This window comes from Oncorhynchus mykiss, chromosome 23 (genome assembly GCF_057628025.1).
Source record: "Oncorhynchus mykiss isolate SJ-2025 chromosome 23, ASM5762802v1, whole genome shotgun sequence".
In the NCBI taxonomy this organism is placed as follows: Eukaryota; Metazoa; Chordata; class Actinopteri; order Salmoniformes; family Salmonidae; genus Oncorhynchus; species Oncorhynchus mykiss.
In genome coordinates, this window is record NC_143044.1 from 56,590,001 (window position 1) to 56,612,500 (window position 22,500).

Consider the following 22,500-nt stretch of genomic DNA (forward strand, 5'->3'; position numbering starts at 1 on the left):
CTGAGTGTCTGTCTGCTGAGTGTCTGTCTGCTGAGTGTCTGACTGCTGAGTGTCTGACTGCTGAGTGTCTGACTGCTGAGTGTCTGACTGCTGAGTGTCTGACTGCTGAGTGTCTGACTGCTGAGTGTCTGACTGCTGAGTGTCTGACTGCTGAGTGTCTGACTGCTGAGTGTCTGACTGCTGAGTGTCTGACTGCTGAGTGTCTGACTGCTGAGTGTCTGTCTGCTGAGTGTCTGTCTGCTGAGTGTCTGACTGCTGAGTGTCTGACTGCTGAGTGTCTGACTGCTGAGTGTCTGACTGCTGAGTGTCTGACTGCTGAGTGTCTGACTGCTGAGTGTCTGACTGCTGAGTGTCTGACTGCTGAGTGTCTGACTGCTGAGTGTCTGTCTGCTGAGTGTCTGTCTGCTGAGTGTCTGTCTGCTGAGTGTCTGACTGCTGAGTGTCTGACTGCTGAGTGTCTGACTGCTGAGTGTCTGACTGCTGAGTGTCTGACTGCTGAGTGTCTGACTGCTGAGTGTCTGTCTGTCTGTCTGCCTGCCTGCCTGCCTGCCTGCCTGCAGCTCTACAGTGTTTGCTAGGTCTGTGATAGCTTCCTGATACGTTTCTTCACACTTCCTGTTTCAGTGGTTGAAAGGGGGAGGGGGGGGGGGGTCCCAGATCTGCTTGTGCTCTTGTCAACTTGATTGCTTTCATCATCAAACCATGGCATGGCAATGAGTGACAAGGAGTTGGCATGGTAACACAGACTGGCTCAGGCTTGGGGTGGGGAGCTTCAGTTTCAAAAACGATCTTAATCACATGGCGCCAAAATGTACGTCCCATTTCTGGTAGCAGCTGCACTAGACTGCTAAACAAACAGTGGTTTTATTAATAGTTTTGGTGATAATAACAGCTGGTTAAAAGGCCGGTCTTTTTCTTTCTTGACAAATGGGAATCCTCCAATAGTTTGGTCACATGGTCATGGTGTAGACTAGAGACCAGCAACAGACAGACACTCCCAATTCCTTTTTCAAATGTGTGTGTTGGTTTCCAGGACAGCTAGAAACTCCAGATGAGTTGGTCAAATAAAGTTAGGAGAGATTTAAAGTGCAACTTTTTCATTTGTATGTGGTGTTTTCCAATCCCTTGTATTTGTGTTGCGTGTTTTCAGGAGAGCCCCAACCTGTCTCTGAGAAGGGACGTTTCCAGGCCTCTGCCTGCCCTGTTGTTCAGCTGTCAGGTGGGGGTAGGGCGGACCAATCTAGCCATGATCCTGGGGACCCTGGTCCTCAACCACCTGAAGACAACCCAGGAACCACCACAGTAAGACAGGAAACTGTACCCTTTCCTAGAGATGCACTACATGGACAACAGTACGTGAACACCTGCTCGTCAAACATCTCATTCTAAAATCATAGGCATTAATATGGAGTTGGTCCCCCCTTTGCTGCTATGACAGCCTCCACTCTTCTGGGAAGACTTTCCACTAGATGTTGGAATGTTGCTGCAGGGACTCGCTTCCATTCAGCCACAAGCACATTAGTGAGGTCTGACACTGATGTTGGGTGACTAGGTCTGGCTCGCAGTCGTCGTTCCAATTCATCCCAAAGGTGTTCAATGGGGTTAAGGTCAGGGCTCTGTGCAGGCCAGTCAAGTTCTTACACACTGATCTCAACAAACAATTTCTACATGGACCTCGCTTTGTGCACAGAATCGTCTAGAATGTCATTGTATGCTGTAGCATTAAGATTTCCCTTCACTGGAACGAAGGGGCTTAGCCCGAACCATGAAAAACAGCTCTAGACCATTATTCCTCCTCCAAACTTTACAGTTGGCACTATGCATTCAGGCAGGTAGTGTTCTCCTGGCATCCGCCAAACAGATTTCTCCGTTGGACTGCCAGCTGATGAAGCGTGATTCATCACTCCAGAGAACGCGTTTCCCCTGCTCCAAAGTGCAATGGCGGCGAGCTTTACACCACTCCAGCTGATCCTGTTCTCTGAGCTTGTGTGGCCTACCACTTTGCGGCTGAGCCGTTGTTGCTCCTAGACGTTTCCACTTCACAATAACAGCACTTACAGTTGACTGGGGCAACTCTAGCAGGGAAGAAATTTGACAAACTGACTTGTTGGAAAGGTGGCATCCTACGACGGGGCAACATTGAAAGTCACTGAGCTCTTCAGTACGGGCCATTCTAGTGCCAGTGTTTGTGTACTGAGATTGCATGGCTGTGTGCTCAATTTTCTACAGTCGTGGCCAAAAGTTTTGAGAATGACAAGTTTGCTGCTTCAGTGTCTAGATATTTTTGTCAGATGTTACTATGGAATACTGAAGTATAATTACAAGCATTTCATAAGTGTCAAAGGCTTTTATTGACAATTACATGAAGTTGATGCAAAGAGTCAATACTGCAGTGTTGACCCTTATTTTTCAAGACCTCTGCAATCCACCCTGGCATGCTGTAAATGAACTTCTGGGCCACATCCTGGCTGATGGCAGTCCATTATTGCATATCAATGCTTGGGAGTTTTTCAGAATTTGTGGGGTTTTGTTTGTCCACCCGCCTCTTGAGGATTGACCACAAGTTCCCAATGGGATTAAGGTTTGGGGAGTTTCCTTGCCATAGACCCAAAATATTGATGTTTTGTTCCCCGAGCCACTTAGTTATCACTTTTGCCTTATGGCAAGGTGCTCCATCATGCTGGAAAAGGCATTGTTCGTCACCAAACTGTTCCTGGATGGTTGGGAGAATTTGCTCTCTGAAGATGTGCTGGTACCATTCTTTATTCGTGGCTGTGTTCTTAGCCAAAATTGTGAGTGAGCCCACTCCCTTGGCTGAGAAGCAACCCCACACATGAATGGTCTCAGGTTTCTTTACTGTTGGCATGACACAGGACTGATGGTAGCGCTCACCTTGTCTTCTCCGGACAAGCTTTTTTCCGGATGCCCCAAACAATCGGAAAGTGGATTCATCAGAGAAAATGACTTTACCCCAGTCCTCAGCAGTCCAATCCCTGTACCTTTTGCAGAATATCAGTCTGTCCCTGATGTTTTTCCTGGAGAGAAGTGGCTTCTTTGCTGCCCTTCTTGACACCAGGCCATCCTCCAAAAGTCTTCGCCTCACTGTGCACGCAGATGCACTCACACCTGCCTGCTGCCATTCCTGAGCAAGCTCTGTACTGGTGGTGCCCTGATCCCACAGCTGAATCAACTTTAGGAGACGGTCCTGGCGCTGGCTAGACTTTCTTGGGCACCCTGAAACCTTCTTCACAACAATTGAACCACTCTCCTTGAAGTTCTTGATGATCCAATAAATGGTTGATTTAGGTGCAATCTTACTGGCAGCAATATCCTGTGAACCTGTCAACCTGCGAATCCCTTTTTGTGCAAAGCAATGATGACGGCACGTGTTTCCTTGCAGGTAACCATGGTTGACAGATGAAGAACAATGATTCCAAGCACCACCTTCCTTTTTGAAGCTTCCAGTCTGTTATTCGAACTCAATCAGTATGACAGAGTGATCTCCAGCCTTGTCCTCGTCAACACTCACACCTGTGTTAACGAGAGAATCACTGACATGATGTCAGCTGGTCCTTTTGTGGCAGGGCTGAAATGCAATGGAAATGTTTTTTGGGGATTCAGTTCATTTGCATGGCAAAGAGGGACTTTACAATTCATCTGATCACTCTTCATAACATTCTGGAGTATATGCAAATTGCCATCAAACAAACTGAGGCAGCAGACTGTGAAAATTAATATTTGTGTCATTCTTAAAACATTTGTCCACGACTGTACACCTGTCAGCAATGGGTGTGGCTGAACTAGCCGAATCCACTCATTTGAAGGGGTGTCCCTACATACTTTTTGTGTATGTAGTGTATTGCCAGGCAATGCCTATAAGACATTGTTTACCTTTATTTTGCCAGACAATTAACCTTTCTGATCTCCCCATCCCGGATCCGGGTTTGTGAATACAGACTCAAGCTCATTACCATAACGCAACGTTAACTATTCATGAAAATCGCAAATGAAATGAAATAAATATGCTAGCTCTCAAGCTTAGCCTTTTGTTAACAACACTGTCATCTCAGATTTTCAAAATATGCTTCTCAACCATTGCAAAACAAGCATTTGTGTAACAGTATTGATGGCTAACGTAGCATTTAGCATTAGCATTCAGCTGGCAACATTTACACAAAAAAACAGAAAAGCATTCAAAAAAATCATTTACCTTTGAAGAACTTCAGATGTTTTCAATGAGGAGACTCTCAGATAGCAAATGTTCAGTTTTTCCTGAAAGATTATTTGTTTAGGACAAATCGCTCCGTTTTCTGCGTCACGTTTAGCTATGAAAAAACCCCTGTATCCAGGATTGTGTAAATCTATCAGCAAGCTCATTAGCATAACACAACGTTAACTATTTATGAAAATCGCAAATGAAATGAAATAAATATGCCATCTCTCAAGCTTAGCCTTTTGTAAACAACACTGTCATCTCAGATTTTCAAAATATGCTTCTCAACCATAGGAAAACAATAATTTGTGTAAAAGTAGCTAGCTAGAGTTAGCATTTCGCGTTAGCATTTAGCGTTAGCATTAGCGTTAGCATCCAGCACGCAACATTAACAAAAACATAAAAGCCTTCAAATAAAATAATTTACCTTTTGAAGAACTTCTGATGTTTTCAATGAGGATACTCTCAGTTAGATAGCAGATGCTCAGTTTTTCCAAAAAGATTCCTTGTGTATTAGAAATAGCTCCGTTTTATACATCACATTTGGCTACCCAAAAAAATCCATGAATTCAGTCCTCAAAACGCAAACTTTTTTCCAAATTAACTCCATAATATCGACTGAAAACATGGCAAACGTTGTTTAGAATCAATCATCAAGGTGTTTTTCACATATCTCTTCATTGATACATCGTTCTTGGACACATGCTTTCTCCCCTGAATCAAATGGTAAAGTAGAAGCAGCTGGCAATTGCGCACCGAATTCGACGCAGGACACCAGGCGGACACTTGGAAAATGTAGTCTCTTATGGTCAATCTTCCAATGATATGCCTACAAATACGTCACAATGCTGCTAAGACCTTGGGCGAACGACAGAAAGTGTAGGCTCATTCGTTGCGCAATCACAGCCATATAAGGAGAGAATGGAAAACAGAGCTTCAGAAATTCTGCTAATTCCTGGGTGATGCATCATCTTGGTTTCGCCTGTAGAATGAGTTCTGGGGCACTTACAGACAAAATCTTTGCAGATTCTGAAACTTCAGAGTGTTTTGAATATGCATAGTCGAGCATCTTTTCGTGACAAAATATCGCGCTTAAAACGGGAACGTTTTTTATCCAAAAATGAAATAGCGCCCCTAGAGCTCTAACAGGTTAAGAACAATCACTATGACATTGATCCAGATTATACCCAGGGCAACATTTGCCACGTGATGGGTTAATGATGTTTTCTGTTTGCAAACTGTTTTTCTGCTTGAGTTAACATCATTATTACATCAGTATAACCAGATTGGCCCACTGGGTAGGCCTATATTGGGGGCGGCAGGGTAGCGGCAGGGTAGCCCAATGGTTAGAGCGTTGGACTAGTAACCGGAAGGTTGCAAGTTCAAACCCCCGAGATGACAAGGTACAAACTTGTCGTTCTGCCCCTGAACAAAGCAGTTAACCCACTGTTCCTAGGCCGTCATTGAAAACAAGAATTTGTTCTTAACTGACTTGCCTGGTTAAATAAAGGTAACAAATGATGGGTCGATCAGTGTCATAATAAACCAGTGGTGATGTAGTTGAACTGTAATGAAGCGTTTTAAAGATGGCCGCCTGTCCGGTTTGTTATTTTTTTTTTGCAGAGCGGAAGAGGCAGAAGCCAAGCCCCTGTTCCAAGTCATTCAGACCCTCATCAACAGACTTCCTGAAGGCCAACAGGTCATGGAAGAGGTGAGTGACGCTGACATGTGTTAACTTGTTAGATACATTGTGATATATCAGCATCTAAATCATTTAACCTTTATTTAACTAGGCAAGTCAGTTAAGAACAAATTCTTATTTTCAACGACAGCCTAGGAACAGTGGGTTAAACTGCCTGTTCAGCTGCAGAACGACAGATTTGTACCTTGTCAACTCGGGGATTTGAACTTGCAACCTTCCGGTTACTAGTCCAACGCTCTAACCACTAACCCTGCCGCAGCCTCATTGACTGTCCCTTTGGTTCTTCAGGTTGACCAAGCGATCGCTCTGTGTTCAGAAATGCACAACATGAAAGAAGCGATGTATGAAAATAAGAAGAAGCTGGAAGCGATCGGAGATGATTATCACATTCAGGTGGGTTTATGTTTCAGATTGATCAAAACGTTATCAGTACTCTGATGATTCTGATACAGTAATATGATGCTGCTGTGCTTAGCTAGGATGTCTCTTCTAGGGAGCTATAAGACTACTGTCTGACTCCTTGATGTGTGTCTCTCCTAGGGAAGCACAACCAAAGACTACTGTCTGACTCCTTGATGTCTGTCTCTTCTAGGGAGCTATAAGACTACTGTCTGACTCCTTGATGTCTGTATCTTCTAGGGAAGCACGACCAAAGACTACTGTCTGACTCCTTGATGTCTGTATCTTCTAGGGAAGCACGACCAAAGACTACTGTCTGACTCCTTGATGTTTGTCTCTCCTAGGGAAGCACGACCAAAGACTACTGTCTGACTCCTTGATGTCTGTCTCTTCTAGGGGGCCGTACCAGACTACTGTCTGACTCCTTGATGTTTGTCTCTTCTAGGGAAGCACGACCAAAGACTACTGTCTGACTCCTTGATGTCTGTATCTTCTAGGGAAGCACGACCAAAGACTACTGTCTGACTCCTTGATGTCTGTATCTTCTAGGGAAGCACGACCAAAGACTACTGTCTGACTCCTTGATGTTTGTCTCTCCTAGGGAAGCACGACCAAAGACTACTGTCTGACTCCTTGATGTTTGTCTCTCCTAGGGAAGCACGACCAAAGACTACTGTCTGACTCCTTGATGTCTGTCTCTTCTAGGGGGCCGTACCAGACTACTGTCTGACTCCTTGATGTTTGTCTCTTCTAGGGAAGCACGACCAAAGACTACTGTCTGACTCCTTGATGTCTGTCTCTTCTAGGGGGGCGTACCAGACTACTGTCTGACTCCTTGATGTCTGTCTCTCCTAGGGAAGCACGACCAAAGACTACTGTCTGACTCATTGATGTCTGTCTCTTCTAGGAGGCCGTACCAGACTACTGTCTGACTCCTTGATGTTTGTCTCTTCTAGGGAAGCACGACCAAAGACTACTGTCTGACTCCTTGATGTCTGTATCTTCTAGGGAAGCACGACCAAAGACTACTGTCTGACTCCTTGATGTCTGTATCTTCTAGGGAAGCACGACCAAAGACTACTGTCTGACTCCTTGATGTTTGTCTCTCCTAGGGAAGCACGACCAAAGACTACTGTCTGACTCCTTGATGTTTGTCTCTCCTAGGGAAGCACGACCAAAGACTACTGTCTGACTCCTTGATGTCTGTCTCTTCTAGGGGGCCGTACCAGACTACTGTCTGACTCCTTGATGTTTGTCTCTCCTAGGGAAGCACGACCAAAGACTACTGTCTGACTCCTTGATGTCTGTCTCTTCTAGGGGGGCGTACCAGACTACTGTCTGACTCATTGATGTCTGTCTCTCCTAGGGAGCTATAAGAATACTGTCTGACTCCTTGATGTCTGTCTCTCCTAGGGAAGCACGACCAAAGACTACTGTCTGACTCATTGATGTCTGTCTCTCATAGGGAGCTATAAGAATACTGTCTGACTCCTTGATGTCTGTCTCTTCTAGGGAAGCATGACAAAAGACTACTGTCTGACTCCTTGATGTCTGTCTCTTCTAGGGAAGCATGACCAAAGACTACTGTCTGACTCCTTGATGTTTGTCTCTCCTAGGGAAGCACGACCAAAGACTACTGTCTGACTCCTTGATGACAGTCTCTCCTAGGGAGCTATAAGACTACTGTCTGACTCCTTGATGTCAGTCTCTCCTAGGGAGCTATAAGACTACTGTCTGACTCCTTGATGTCTGTCTCTTCTAAGGAAGCATGACCAAAGACTACTGTCTGACTCCTTGATGTCTGTCTCTTCTAGGGAAGCACGACCAAAGACTACTGTCTGACTCCTTGATATCTGTATCTTCTAGGGAAGCACGACCAAAGACTACTGTCTGACTCCTTGATGTTTGTCTCTCCTAGGGAAGCACGACCAAAGACTACTGTCTGACTCCTTGATGTCTGTCTCTTCTAGGGGGCCGTACCAGACTACTGTCTGACTCCTTGATGTTTGTCTCTCCTAGGGAAGCACGACCAAAGACTACTGTCTGACTCCTTGATGTCTGTCTCTTCTAGGGGGGCGTACCAGACTACTGTCTGACTCATTGATGTCTGTCTCTCCTAGGGAGCTATAAGAATACTGTCTGACTCCTTGATGTCTGTCTCTCCTAGGGAAGCACGACCAAAGACTACTGTCTGACTCATTGATGTCTGTCTCTCATAGGGAGCTATAAGAATACTGTCTGACTCCTTGATGTCTGTCTCTTCTAGGGAAGCATGACAAAAGACTACTGTCTGACTCCTTGATGTCTGTCTCTTCTAGGGAAGCATGACCAAAGACTACTGTCTGACTCCTTGATGTTTGTCTCTCCTAGGGAAGCACGACCAAAGACTACTGTCTGACTCCTTGATGACAGTCTCTCCTAGGGAGCTATAAGACTACTGTCTGACTCCTTGATGTCAGTCTCTCCTAGGGAGCTATAAGACTACTGTCTGACTCCTTGATGTCTGTCTCTTCTAAGGAAGCATGACCAAAGACTACTGTCTGACTCCTTGATGTCTGTCTCTTCTAGGGAAGCACGACCAAAGACTACTGTCTGACTCCTTGATGTCTGTCTCTTCTAGGGAAGCACGACCAAAGACTACTGTCTGACTCCTTGATGTCTGTCTCTTCTAGGGAAGCACGACCAAAGACTACTGTCTGACTCCTTGATGTCTGTCTCTTCTAGGGAAGCATGACCAAAGACTACTGTCTGACTCCTTGATGTTTGTCTCTCCTAGGGAAGCACGACCAAAGACTACTGTCTGACTCCTTGATGACAGTCTCTCCTAGGGAGCTATAAGACTACTGTCTGACTCCTTGATGTCAGTCTCTCCTAGGGAGCTATAAGACTACTGTCTGACTCCTTGATGTCTGTCTCTTCTAAGGAAGCATGACCAAAGACTACTGTCTGACTCCTTGATGTCTGTCTCTTCTAGGGAAGCACGACCAAAGACTACTGTCTGACTCCTTGATGTCTGTCTCTCCTAGGGAAGCACGACCAAAGACTACTGTCTGACTCCTTGATGTTTGTCTCTCCTAGGGAAGCACGACCAAAGACTACTGTCTGACTCCTTGATGTTTGTCTCTCCTAGGGAAGCACGACCAAAGACTACTGTCTGACTCCTTGATGTCTGTCTCTTCTAGGGGGGCATACCAGACTACTGTCTGACTCATTGATGTCTGTCTCTCCTAGGGAGCTATAAGAATACTGTCTGACTCCTTGATGTCTATCTCTTCTAGGGAAGCACAACCAAAGACTACTTTCTCCACAGAGCCATCCAGAGCCTGGAACGTTATTTCTACCTGATTGTGTTCAACGCGTACCTTCATGAACAGGTATGGCTTTGTCCCAAATGGTTCCCTATTCCCTTTATAGTGCACTACTTTTGACAAGCGAGTATTATCTTTCACACATACCTACAGGCCAATGTTATTTAGCATTGACTCTGCTGTTTTTCTGTCTGTCATTGTCTGTGCTTTGACATGACAAGTGTCCTGTTTTTACCAAATAGATCTCAATCTTTTTTTCCTGTTTTTACCTTGGCAAACAGACATCTCAATCTTTATTTCCTGTTTTTGCCAAATACATCTCAAACTTTATTTCCTGTTTTTACCATGGCAAACAAATACATCTCAGTCTTTATTTCCTGTTTTTACCAAATACATCTCAAATACAAATACATCTTAATCTTTATGTCTGTTTTTACCATGGCAAACAAATACATCTCAATCTTTATTTCCTGTTTTTACCAAATACATCTCAATCTTTATTTCCTGTTTTTACCAAATACATCTCAATCTTTATTTCCTGTTTTTACCAAATACATCTCAATCTTTATTTCCTGTTTTTACCAAATACATCTCAATCTTTATTTCCTGTTTTATGTTGTTGCAGTATTCTCTTGGCTTTGCGTCCAACTTCAGCCAGTGGCTGTGTGCTCACCCCTGGGTGTACCGCCTGCTGGCCTGTATGGACCTATCAGAACTCTCCGCTCCGCCTGATCTCGTCACCAAGGGAGCCCGCGTTCTGGTGAGAACCTCCCACCAAATGACATCACACTCAGTCAGACCCACTGCAGGACATCACACTCAGTCAGACCCACTGCAGATCATCACACTCAGTCAGACCCACTGCAGATCATCACACTCAGTCAGACCCACTGCAGATCATCACACTCAGTCAGACCCACTGCAGGACATCACACTCAGTCAGACCCACTGCAGATCATCACACTCAGTCAGACCCACTGCAGATCATCACACTCAGTCAGACCCACTGCAGATCATCACACTCAGTCAGACCCACTGCAGATCATCACACTCAGTCAGACCCACTGCAGATCATCACACTCAGTCAGACCCACTGCAGATCATCACACTCAGTCAGACCCACTGCAGATCATCACACTCAGTCAGACCCACTGCAGATCATCACACTCAGTCAGACCCACTGCAGAACATCACACTCAGTCAGACCCACTACAGATCATCACACTCAGTCAGACCCACTGCACTCAGTCAGACCCACTGCACTCAGTCAGACCCACTACAGATCATCACACTCAGTCAGACCCACTGCACTCAGTCAGACCCACTGCAGATCATCACACTCAGTCAGACCCACTGCAGATCATCACACTCAGTCAGACCCACTGCACTCAGTCAGACCCACTGCAGATCATCACACTCAGTCAGACCCACTGCAGATCATCATACTCAGTCAGACCCACTGCAGGACATCACACTCAGTTCATGTTTGTTTGCCTTGTGTAATGAATACATTCACTGGAAATCTAACTCAGTATCTTATTGACTTACTGTGCGTGTGTGTGTGTGCGTGTGTGTGCGTGTCCGCAGGTTGCTCATGAGTACCTGTCTCCAGACATACTCAGCACAGTGAAGGAGATGAAGGTGGCTAACTTCAGAAGAGTCCCCAAGATGCCTGTCTACGGCATGTCTCAGCCTACATCAGAGGTATGATCAACACCAAGCCCGTAGCCTATCACATCTGGTCAAACGTCCAAAATGCTCATTTCAGCCGTTTCTCTTTAGCAGACATGACTTTTGAGGACGTCCCCAGTTGACCCTGTACGTTTGTCTGTGAAGCTGAACTGAACGGGTTGTGTGTTCTGTAGGCGACGGGTGCGGTGTTGACCCACCTGACGGATGAGAAGAGGAAGTACAGCCACGTGCTGTGGGTCAACCTGCAGGAGGAGCTGGTTCTGGAGGGGAACGGACAGATCTTCACCCCCAGAGAACCTTCCTGTATGGGACAACACATCCCTGTCCCCGCCACAGACCCCACGCAGATAGAGGTACTATGCACTATATTTACAGCAGTATGTGGACAGCCCTTCACATTAGTGGATTAGGCTATTTCAGCCACACCTGTTGCTGACAGGTGTAAAAAAATCGAGCCCACGGCCATGCAATCTCCATAGACAAACATTGGCAGTAGTATGGCCTTACTGAAGAGCCCAGTGACTTTCAAGCGCATAGCGCGTAAAGAATTGTTTGGCCTCGGTTGCAACAATCACTACCGGGTTCCAAACTGCCTCTGGAAGCAACATCACCACAATAACTGTTCGTCAGGAGCTTCAAGAAATGGGTTTCCATGGATGAGCAGCCACACACAAACCTATGATCACCATGTGCAATGCCACCTGTTGGCTGGAGGGGTGTAAAGCTCACCGCCATTGGACTCTGGAGCAGTGGAAACGTGTTCTCTGGAGTGACGAATCACACTTCACCATCTGGCAGTCCGACGGACGAATCTGGGTTTGGCGAATGCCAGGAGAATGCTGCCTGCCTGAATGCATAGTTCAAACTGTAAAGTTTGGTGGAGTAGGAATAATGGTTTGGGGCTCTTTTTCAGGGTTCGGCTAGGCCCCTTAGTTCCAGTGAAGGGAAATCTTAACGCTACAGCATACAATGACATTCTATACGATTCTATGCTACCAACTTTGTGGCAACCGTTTGAGGAAGGCCCTTTCCTGTTTCAGCATAACAATGCCCCTGTGCACAAAGCGAGGTCCATACAGAAATAGTTTGTCAAGATCGGTGTGGAAGAACTTGACTGGCCTGCAGAACCCTGACCTCAACCACATCGAACACCTTTGGGATGAGTTGGAACGCCGACTGTGAGCCAGACCTAATCGCCCAACACCACTGCCACAGACCTCACTAATGTGCTTGTGGCTGAATTGAAGCAAGTCCTCACAGCAACATTCCAACATCTAGTGGAAAGCCTTCCCAGAAGAGTGGAGGCTGTTATAGCAGCAGAGGGGGGAACAAATCCATATTAATGCCCATGATTTAGGAATGAGATGTTTGAATAGCAGGTGTCCACATACTATTGGTGTACTAACACATCCATGTCCTCACCCCAGACCTCACGCACACAGAGGTACTACCTAACCCTAACCCCCCACACACAGAGGTACTACCTAACCCCACACACACAGAGGTACTACCTAACCCCACACACACAGAGGGACTACCTAACCCTAACCATAACCCCACACACATAGAGGAACTACCTAACCCTAACCCCACACACACAGAGGTACTACCTAACCCTAACCTCACGCACACAGAGGTACTACCTAACCCTAACCATAACCCCACACACATAGAGGAACTACCTAACCCTAACCCTAACCTCACACACACAGAGGTACTAACTAACCCCCCACACACAGAGGTACTACCTAACCCTAACCATAACCCCATACACAGAGGTACTACCTAATCCTAACCCCCCACACACAGAGGTACTACCTAACCCTAACTATAAACCCATACACAGAGGTACTACCTAACCCTAACCCCACACACAGAGGTACTACCTAACCCTAACCCCACACACAGAGGTACTACTTGACCCTAACCATAACCCCATACACAGAGGTACTAACTAACCCAGACCCCACACGCACAGAGGTACTACCTAACCCTAACCCCACACACAGAGGTACTACCTAACCCCACACACACAGAGGAACTGCCTAACCCTAACCATAACCCCACACACAGAGGTACTAACTAACCCAGACCCCACACACATAGAGGTACTACTTGACCCTAACCATAACCCCATACACAGAGGTACTAACTAACCCAGACCCCACACACACAGGTACTACCTAACCCTAACCCCACACACAGAGGTACTACCTAACCCCACACACAGAGGTACTACCTAACCCCACACACAGAGGAACTACCTAACCCTAACCATAACCCCACACACAGAGGTACTACCTAACCCCACACACAGAGGTACTACCTAACCCTAACCATAACCGCACGCACAGAGGTACTACCTAACCCTAACCCCACACACATACACACAGAGGTACTAACTAACCCCACACACACAGAGGTACTACCTAACCCCACACACACAGAGGAACTACCTAACCCCACACACACAGAGGTACTACCTAACCCCACACACACAGAGGAACTACCTAACCCTAACCACACATAGAGGAACTACCTAACCCTAACCATAACCCCACACACAGAGGTACTACCTAACCCTAACCCCACACACATACACACAGAGGTACTACCTAACCCAGACCCTAACCCCACACACAAAGGTACTACCTAACCCTAACCCTAACCCCACACACACACAGAGGTACTACCTAACCCAGACCCTAACCCCACACACACACATAGGTACTACCTAACCATAACCCCATACACAGAGGTACTAACTAACCCAGACCCCACACACACAGAGGTACTAACTAACCCAGACCCCACACACACAGAGGTACTACCTAACCCTAACCCCACACAGAGGTACTACCTAACCCCCACACAGAGGAACTACCTAACCCTAACCCCACACACAGAGGAACTACCTAACCCTAACCATAACCCCACACACACAGAGGTACTACCTAACCCAGACCCTAACCCCACACACACAGAGGTACTAACTAACCCAGACCCCACACACAGAGGTACTACCTAACCCCACACACAGAGGTACTACCTAACCCTAACCATAACCACACACACAGAGGTACTAACTAACCCTAACCCCACACACATAGAGGTACTAACTAACCCTAACCCCACACACACAGAGGTACTGACTAACCCTAACCCCACACACACAGAGGTACTAACTAACCCTAAACCAACACACATAGATGTACTACCTAACCCTAACCCCCAGTACATAGATGTGCTAACTAACCCTAACCCCCAGTACGTAGAGGTACTAACTAACCCTAACCCCCAGTACATAGAGGCACTAACTAACCCTAACCCCCAGTACGTAGAGGTACTAACTAACCCTAACCCCCAGTACATAGAGGTACTAACTAACCCTAACCCCCAGTACATAGAGGTACTAACTAACCCTAACCCCCAGTACATAGAGGTACTAACTAACCCTAACCCCCAGTACGTAGAGGTACTAACTAACCCTAACCCCCAGTACATAGAGGTACTAACTAACCCTAACCCCCAGTACATAGAGGTACTAACTAACCCTAACCCCACACACACAGAGGTACTACCTAACCCAGACCCTAACCCCACACACACAGAGGTACTAACTAACCCTAAACCAACACACATAGAGGTACTGACTAACCCTAACCCCCAGTACATAGATGTACTCCCTAACCCTAACCCCACACACACAGAGGTACTACCTAACCCAGACCCTAACCCCACACACACAGAGGTACTAAGTAACCCTAAACCAACACACATAGAGGTACTGACTAACCCTAACCCCCAGTACATAGATGTGCTAACTAACCCTAACCCCCAGTACGTAGAGGTACTAACTAACCCTAACCCCCAGTACATAGAGGTACTAACTAACCCTAACCCCCAGTACATAGAGGTACTAACTAACCCTAACCCCCAGTACATAGAGGTACTAACTAACCCTAACCCCCAGTACATAGAGGTACTAACTAACCCTAACCCCCAGTACATAGAGGTACTAACTAACCCTAACCCCCAGTACATAGAGGTACTAACTAACCCTAACCCCCAGTACATAGAGGTACTAACTGACCCTAACCCCCAGTACATAGCGGTACTAAGTGACCCTAACCCCCAGTACATAGAGGTACTAACTAACCCTAACCCCCAGTACATTGTGGTACTAAGTGACCCTAACCCCCAGTACATAGTGGTACTAACTAGCCCTAACCCCCAGTACATAGTGGTACTAACTAACCCTAACCCCCAGTACATAGTGGTACTAAGTGACCCTAACCTTACGTGGACAATAAAGTCGGTGAAGTAAAGTGAGCCCCAGTCTGACTGTCCCTCCTCCTCCGACCCCAGAAACTAGAGACGGCCCTGGGAGAGGAGGTTCAGAGAGCCCAGAAGTGGCTGGAGGTGACTCTGGAGCAGGAGAAACAGATGAAGATGTTTAAAAGCTGTCTGACGGTCCAGGAGGTGTTCAAGCAGTACCAGAGAAAACACCAGGGACTGTTCTATAAACGTATCCCTCTGGCAGACTGCTGCGCTCCCAAGGAGGAGGTAAAGACAAACGCTGCACACACACACATATATATATATACAGTGCCTTGCGAAAGTATTCGGCCCCCTTGAACTTTGCGACCTTTTGCCACATTTCAGGCTTCAAACATAAAGATATAAAACTGTATTTTTTTGTGACGAATCAACAACAAGTGGGACACAATCACAGACATTTATTGGATATTTCAAACTTTTTTAACAAATCAAAAACTGAAAAATTGGGCGTGCAAAATTATTCAGCCCCCTTAAGTTAATACTTTATAGAGCCACCTTTTGCTGTGATTGCAGCTGTAAGTCGCTTGGGGTATGTCTCTATCAGTTTTGCACATCGAGAGACTGAAATTTTTTCCCATTCCTCCGTGCAAAACAGCTCGAGCTCAGTGAGGTTGGATGGAGAGCATTTGTGAACAGCAGTTTTCAGTTCTTTCCACAGATTCTCGATTGGATTCAGGTCTGGACTTTGACTTGGCCATTCTAACACCTGGATATGTTTATTTTTGAACCATTCCATTGTAGATTTTGCTTTATGTTCTGGATCATTGTCTTGTTGGAAGACAAATCTCCGTCCCAGTCTCAGGTCTTTTGCAGACTCCATCAGGTTTTCTTCCAGAATGGTCCTGTATTTGGCTCCATCCATCTTCCCATCAATTTTAACCATCTTCCCTGTCCCGCTGAAGAAAAACAGGCCCAAACCATGATGCTGCCACCACCATGTTTGACAGTGGGGATGGTGTGTTCAGCTGTGTTGCTTTTACGCCAAACATAACGTTTTGCATTGTTGCCAAAAAGTTCAATTTTGGTTTCATCTGACCAGAGCACCTTCTTCCACGTGTTTGGTGTGTCTCCCAGGTGGCTTGTGGCAAACTTTAAACAACACTTTTTATGGATATCTTTAAGAAATGGCTTTCTTCTTGCCACTCTTCCATAAAGGCCAGATTTGTGCAATATACGACTGATTGTTGTCCTATGGACAGAGTCTCCCACCTCAGCTGTAGATCTCTGCAGTTCATCCAGAGTGATCATGGGCCTCTTGGCTGCATCTCTGATCAGTCTTCTCCTTGTATGACCTGAAAGTTTAGAGGGACGGCCAGGTCTTGGTAGATTTGCAGTGGTCTGATACTCCTTCCATTTCAATATTATCGCTTGCACAGTGCTCCTTGGGATGTTTAAAGCTTGGGAAATCTTTTTGTATCCAAATCCGGCTTTAAACTTCTTTACAACAGTATCTCGGACCTGCCTGGTGTGTTCCTTGTTCTTCATGATGCTCTCTGCGCTTTTAACGGACCTCTGAGACTATCACAGTGCAGGTGCATTTATACGGAGACTTGATTACACACAGGTGGATTGTATTTATCATCATTAGTCATTTAGGTCAACATTGGATCATTCAGAGATCCTCACTGAACTTCTGGAGAGAGTTTGCTGCACTGAAAGTAAAGGGGCTGAATAATTTTTGCACGCCCAATTTTTCAGTTTTTGATTTGTTAAAAAAGTTTGAAATATCCAATAAATGTCGTTCCACTTCATGATTGTGTCCCACTTGTTGTTGATTCTTCACAAAAAAATACAGTTTTATATCTTTATGTTTGAAGCCTGAAATGTGGCAAAAGGTCGCAAAGTTCAAGGGGGCCGAATACTTTCGCAAGGCACTGTGTATATATATACACACACACACACATATACACACGCACGCACACACACGCGCACACACAGGTTATGGTTTTGTGGAGGCACTTCAGTGGCAGGTTTTCATGGGGCTGATATGAGGACAGTAACAGGTTTTCATGGGGCTGATATGAGGACAGTGACAGGTTTTCATGGGGCTGATATGAGGACAGTAACAGGTTTTCATGGGGCTGATATGAGGACAGTAACAGGTTTTCATGGGGCTGATATGAGGACAGTGACAGGTTTTCATGGGGCTGATATGAGGACAGTAACAGGTTTTCATGGGGCTGATATGAGGACAGTAACAGGTTTTCATGGGGCTGATATGAGGACAGTAACAGGTTTTCATGGGGCTGATATGAGGACAGTGACATGTTTTCATGGGGCTGATATGAGGACAGTAACATGTTTTCATGGGGCTGATATGAGGACAGTAACAGGTTTTCATGGGGCTGATATGAGGACAGTGACAGGTTTTCATGGGGCTGATATGAGGACAGTGACATGTTTTCATGGGGCTGATATGAGGACAGTAACAGGTTTTCATGGGGCTGATATGAGGACAGTAACATGTTTTCATGGGGCTGATATGAGGACAGTGACAGGTTTTCATGGGGCTGATATGAGGACAGTAACAGGTTTTCATGGGGCTGATATGAGGACAGTAACAGGTTTTCATGGGGCTGATATGAGGACAGTGACATGTTTTCATGGGGCTGATATGAGGGACAGTAACAGGTTTTCATGGGGCTGATATGAGGACAGTAACAGGTTTTCATGGGGCTGATATGAGGACAGTAACAGGTTTTCATGGGGCTGATATGAGGACAGTAACAGGTTTTCATGGGGCTGATATGAGGACAGTAACAGGTTTTAATGGGGTTGATATGAGGACAGTAACAGGTTTTAATGGGGCTGATATGAGGACAGTAACAGGTTTTCATGGGGCTGATATGAGGACAGTAACAGGTTTTAATGGGGCTGATATGAGGACAGTAACAGGTTTTCATGGGGCTGATATGAGGACAGTAACAGGTTATTGGGGCTGATATGAGGACAGTAACAGGTTTTCATGGGGCTGATATGAGGACAGTAACAGTTTTTCATGGGGCTGATATGAGGACAGTAACAGGTTTTCATGGGGCTGATATGGGGTCAGTGACAGGTTTTCATGGGGCTGATATGAGGACAGTAACAGGTTTTCATGGGGCTGATATGAGGACAGTAACAGGTTTTCATGGGGCTGATATGAGGACAGTAACAGGTTTTAATGGGGTTGATATGAGGACAGTAACAGGTTTTAATGGGGCTGATATGAGGACAGTAACAGGTTTTCATGGGGCTGATGTGGGTGAAAATGGAAATCTTTGCTCTCCCTCTAGTGGTGTTGAATGTTATTACATGTTTTATGAATGATAGAATTGAATTTTGCCTGTGTGTGTGTGTGTGTGTGTGTGCCTGTGTGTTTTACTCAGGATTTTGACCAGCTCTTGGAGGCCATGAAGAGTACCTTGGCAGAGGACTCTCACTCAGCCTTCGTGTTCAACTGCTCCAACGGCAAGGGAAGGACCACCACGGCCATGGTCATAGCTGCTCTCACTGTCTGGCACTTCAATGTAAGACTACACTTCTTACTGTCTGGCACTTCACTGTAAGACTACACTTCTCACTGTCTGGCACTTCACTGTAAGACTACACTTCTCACTGTCTGGCACTTCAATGTGAGACTACACTTCTCACTGTCTGGCACTTCAATGTAAGACTACACTTCTCACTGTCTGGCACTTCACTGTTAGACTACACTTCTCACTGTCTGGCACTTCACTGTGAGACTACACTTCTCACTGTCTGGCACTTCACTGTAAGACTACACTTCTCACTGTCTGGCACTTCAATGTGAAACTACACTTCTCACTGTCTGGCACTTCACTGTAAGACTACACTTCTCACTGTCTGGCACTTCAATGTGAAACTACACTTCTCACTGTCTGGCACTTCACTGTAAGACTACACTTCTCACTGTCTGGCACTTCAATGTGAAACTACACTTCTCACTGTCTGGCACTTCAATGTAAGACTACACTTCTCATTGTCTGGCACTTCAATGTAAGACTACACTTCTCACTGTCTGGCACTTCACTGTAAGACTACACTTCTCACTGTCTGGCACTTCACTGTAAGACTACACTTCTCACTGTCTGGCACTTCACTGTAAGACTACACTTCTCACTTTCTGGCACTTCACTGTAAGACTACACTTCTCACTGTCTGGCACTTCACTGTAAGAGTCTATACTGGAATACCAACCTATATTCCAGGAATAGTCCCTTTTCACTTTTATTTGCTGTGTAATAAACACATTGAAGATGTTACCAGAACTGTTAAACCAGTATTAAAACAGCCATGTTCATCCACTGTTGGTTTGTTTCTGCCATAGGGCTTTCCTGAGTTTGGTGACGATGAGATTGTCAGTGTTCCTGATGCCAAGTACACAAAGGGAGAATTCAAGGTGAGTAACAATCATAAGAGACTTTTACCAAAAGAGGGTTTGAATGAAACATACGAGTTTTTAGATTGACCACATAGCAGAGACTATAGTGCTACAGCTCAGTGTTAGAGCTGTAGTGGTCTAGCAACCACCTAACAGACAGGATTCTCCTCTGGTCTGGAATAGTCTGGCTGACAAAGTCACACCAAGGTCTGTAAAAATGGGACATGATTCATCTCTGCTTGTCACTGAGGTGATAGACTAGTGTCCTGCCCAGGGGGTACTGAGGTGATAGACTAGTGTCCTGTCCATGGGTAAGGCCCTGCGATAGACTAGTGTCCTGTCCAGGGGGTGTACTGAGGTGATAGACTAGTGTCCTGTCCAGGGGGTGTACTGAGGAGATAGACTAGTGTCCTGTCCAGGGGGTGTACTGAGGAGATAGACTAGTGTCCTGTCCAGGGGTAAGGCCCTGCGATAGACTAGTGTCCTGTCCAGGGGGTGTACTGAGGTGATAGACTAGTGTCCTGACCAGGGGGTGTACTGAGGTGATCGACTAGTGTCCTGACCAGGGGGTGTACTGAGGTGATAGACTAGTGTCCTGTCCAGGGGGTACTGAGGTGATAGACTAGTGTCCTGTCCAGGGGGTGTACTGAGGTGATAGACTAGTGTCCTGTCCAGGGGATGTACTGAGGAGAAAGACTAGTGTCCTGTCCAGGGGGTACTGAGGTGATAGACTAGTGTCCTGTCCAGGGGTTGTACTGAGGTGATAGACTAGTGTCCTGTCCAGGGGGGTGTACTGAGGTGATAGACTAGTGTCCTGTCCAGGGGGTACTGAGGTGATAGACTAGTGTCCTGTCCAGGGGGGTGTACTGAGGAGAAAGACTAGTGTCCTGTCCAGGGGGTACTGAGGTGATAGACTAGTGTCCTGTCCAGGGGGTGTACTGAGGTGATAGACTAGTGTCCTGTCCAGGGGGTACTGAGGCGATAGACTAGTGTCCTGTCCAGGGGGTACTGAGGTGATAGACTAGTGTCCTGTCCAGGGGGTGTACTGAGGAGATAGACTAGTGTCCTGTCCAGGGGGTGTTCTGAGGTGCTGAGGTCCTGTCTGACAGTCAGTGTGTGTGTGTATTCTGTCCTGTCTGACAGTCAGTCAGTGTGTGTGTATTCTGTCCTGTCTGACAGTCAGTGTGTGTGTATTCTGTCCTGTCTGACAGTCAGTTTGTGTGTATTCTGTCCTGTCTGACAGTCAGTGTGTGTGTGTGTGTGTGTATTCTGTCCTGTCTGACAGTCCGTGTGTGTATTCTGTCCTGTCTGACAGTCAGTGTGTGTGTGTATTCTGTCCTGTCTGACAGTCAGTCCGTGTGTGTGTATTCTGTCCTGTCTGACAGTCAGTGTGTGTGTTCTGTCTGTCCCCAGGTGGTGATGCAGCTAGTCAGACTACTGCCGGACGGCCACCAGATGAAGAGGGAGGTGGACATGGCTCTGGACTCAGTTAGCGAGACCATGACCCCCATGCATTACCACCTCAGAGAGATAATCATCTGTACCTACAGACAGGTAGGACCACCCCCATTACACACCATCAGACAGGTAGCACCACATACCTATAGACAGGTAGGACCATCCACCCCATAGACAGCCATACTAGACCATACACCACCATACACCCCATAGACAACCATACTAGACCATACACCACCATACACCTCATAGACAGCCACCTGAGTGATTATCATCGGCACCTACATACATGTCCAGTAGGGGGCGACACCTGCCTTTACATTACACTACCTATCAATAACACAAATAATGTCAACTCATTAAAACACTGTTTTGAAGGCTGTTTTGATCACACTGATATAAGGGAATGGTTGAATTGGTTGTCATGTGTCACAGGTACATTTCTAGTCTGAAAGGCATGACCCTGAACTGGTACAACCCAATGGGAGAGACAAGACTATTTAGCTACAGTTAGATGCCATAGATGGCAGTAATGTACTACTAGCCCATAGATGGTTGCAGTTCCACTCCTGGCCCATAGATGGCAGTAATGCTCTTGTTTTTATTTAGCTACAGGTCTACTACTGGCCCATAGATGGCTGCAGTTCCACTCCTGGCCCATAGATGGCAGTAATGCTCTTGTTTGTTTTTTTTTAGCTACAGTTCTACTTTTGGCCCATAGAGGGCGGTAAAAATGCTCTTGTTTTTATTTAGCTACAGTTGTACTACTGGCCCATAGATGGCTGCAGTTCCACTCCTGGCCCATAGATGGCAGTAATGCTCTTGCTTTTAGGTGACTAGTCATGTCTTGGACCCAAGCTACTCAAAAGCATCTACAAGTACTATGTTTGTTTAGTAGTTGTTGTTTAATGTTAATTCTTTGACTTTAGGGTGCAGTACTGGTTAGAAATGAATAATATGTTGTTGCTCATGGTAATAAGGGGCGGCAGGTAGCCTAGTGGTT

The 22,500-nt window shown here is 46.1% G+C and overlaps 1 protein-coding gene across 2 annotated transcripts in view; it reads left to right on the forward strand.

Moving 5' to 3' along the window:
• Positions 1 to 22,500, forward strand: part of LOC110516810 (paladin) — a 162,936-nt gene that overhangs the window by 75,316 nt on the left and 65,120 nt on the right. For both annotated transcript variants that reach the window (XM_090217737.1, XM_090217736.1), the window contains exons 8-18: positions 1,151 to 1,302; positions 5,837 to 5,924; positions 6,204 to 6,308; positions 9,593 to 9,688; positions 10,248 to 10,382; positions 11,210 to 11,326; positions 11,488 to 11,667; positions 15,683 to 15,880; positions 19,024 to 19,164; positions 19,986 to 20,057; positions 21,453 to 21,593. In XM_090217737.1, the coding sequence (XP_090073863.1) occupies positions 1,151 to 1,302; positions 5,837 to 5,924; positions 6,204 to 6,308; positions 9,593 to 9,688; positions 10,248 to 10,382; positions 11,210 to 11,326; positions 11,488 to 11,667; positions 15,683 to 15,880; positions 19,024 to 19,164; positions 19,986 to 20,057; positions 21,453 to 21,593 (1,425 nt within the window). The remainder of the gene's footprint in view (positions 1 to 1,150; positions 1,303 to 5,836; positions 5,925 to 6,203; positions 6,309 to 9,592; positions 9,689 to 10,247; positions 10,383 to 11,209; positions 11,327 to 11,487; positions 11,668 to 15,682; positions 15,881 to 19,023; positions 19,165 to 19,985; positions 20,058 to 21,452; positions 21,594 to 22,500) is intronic.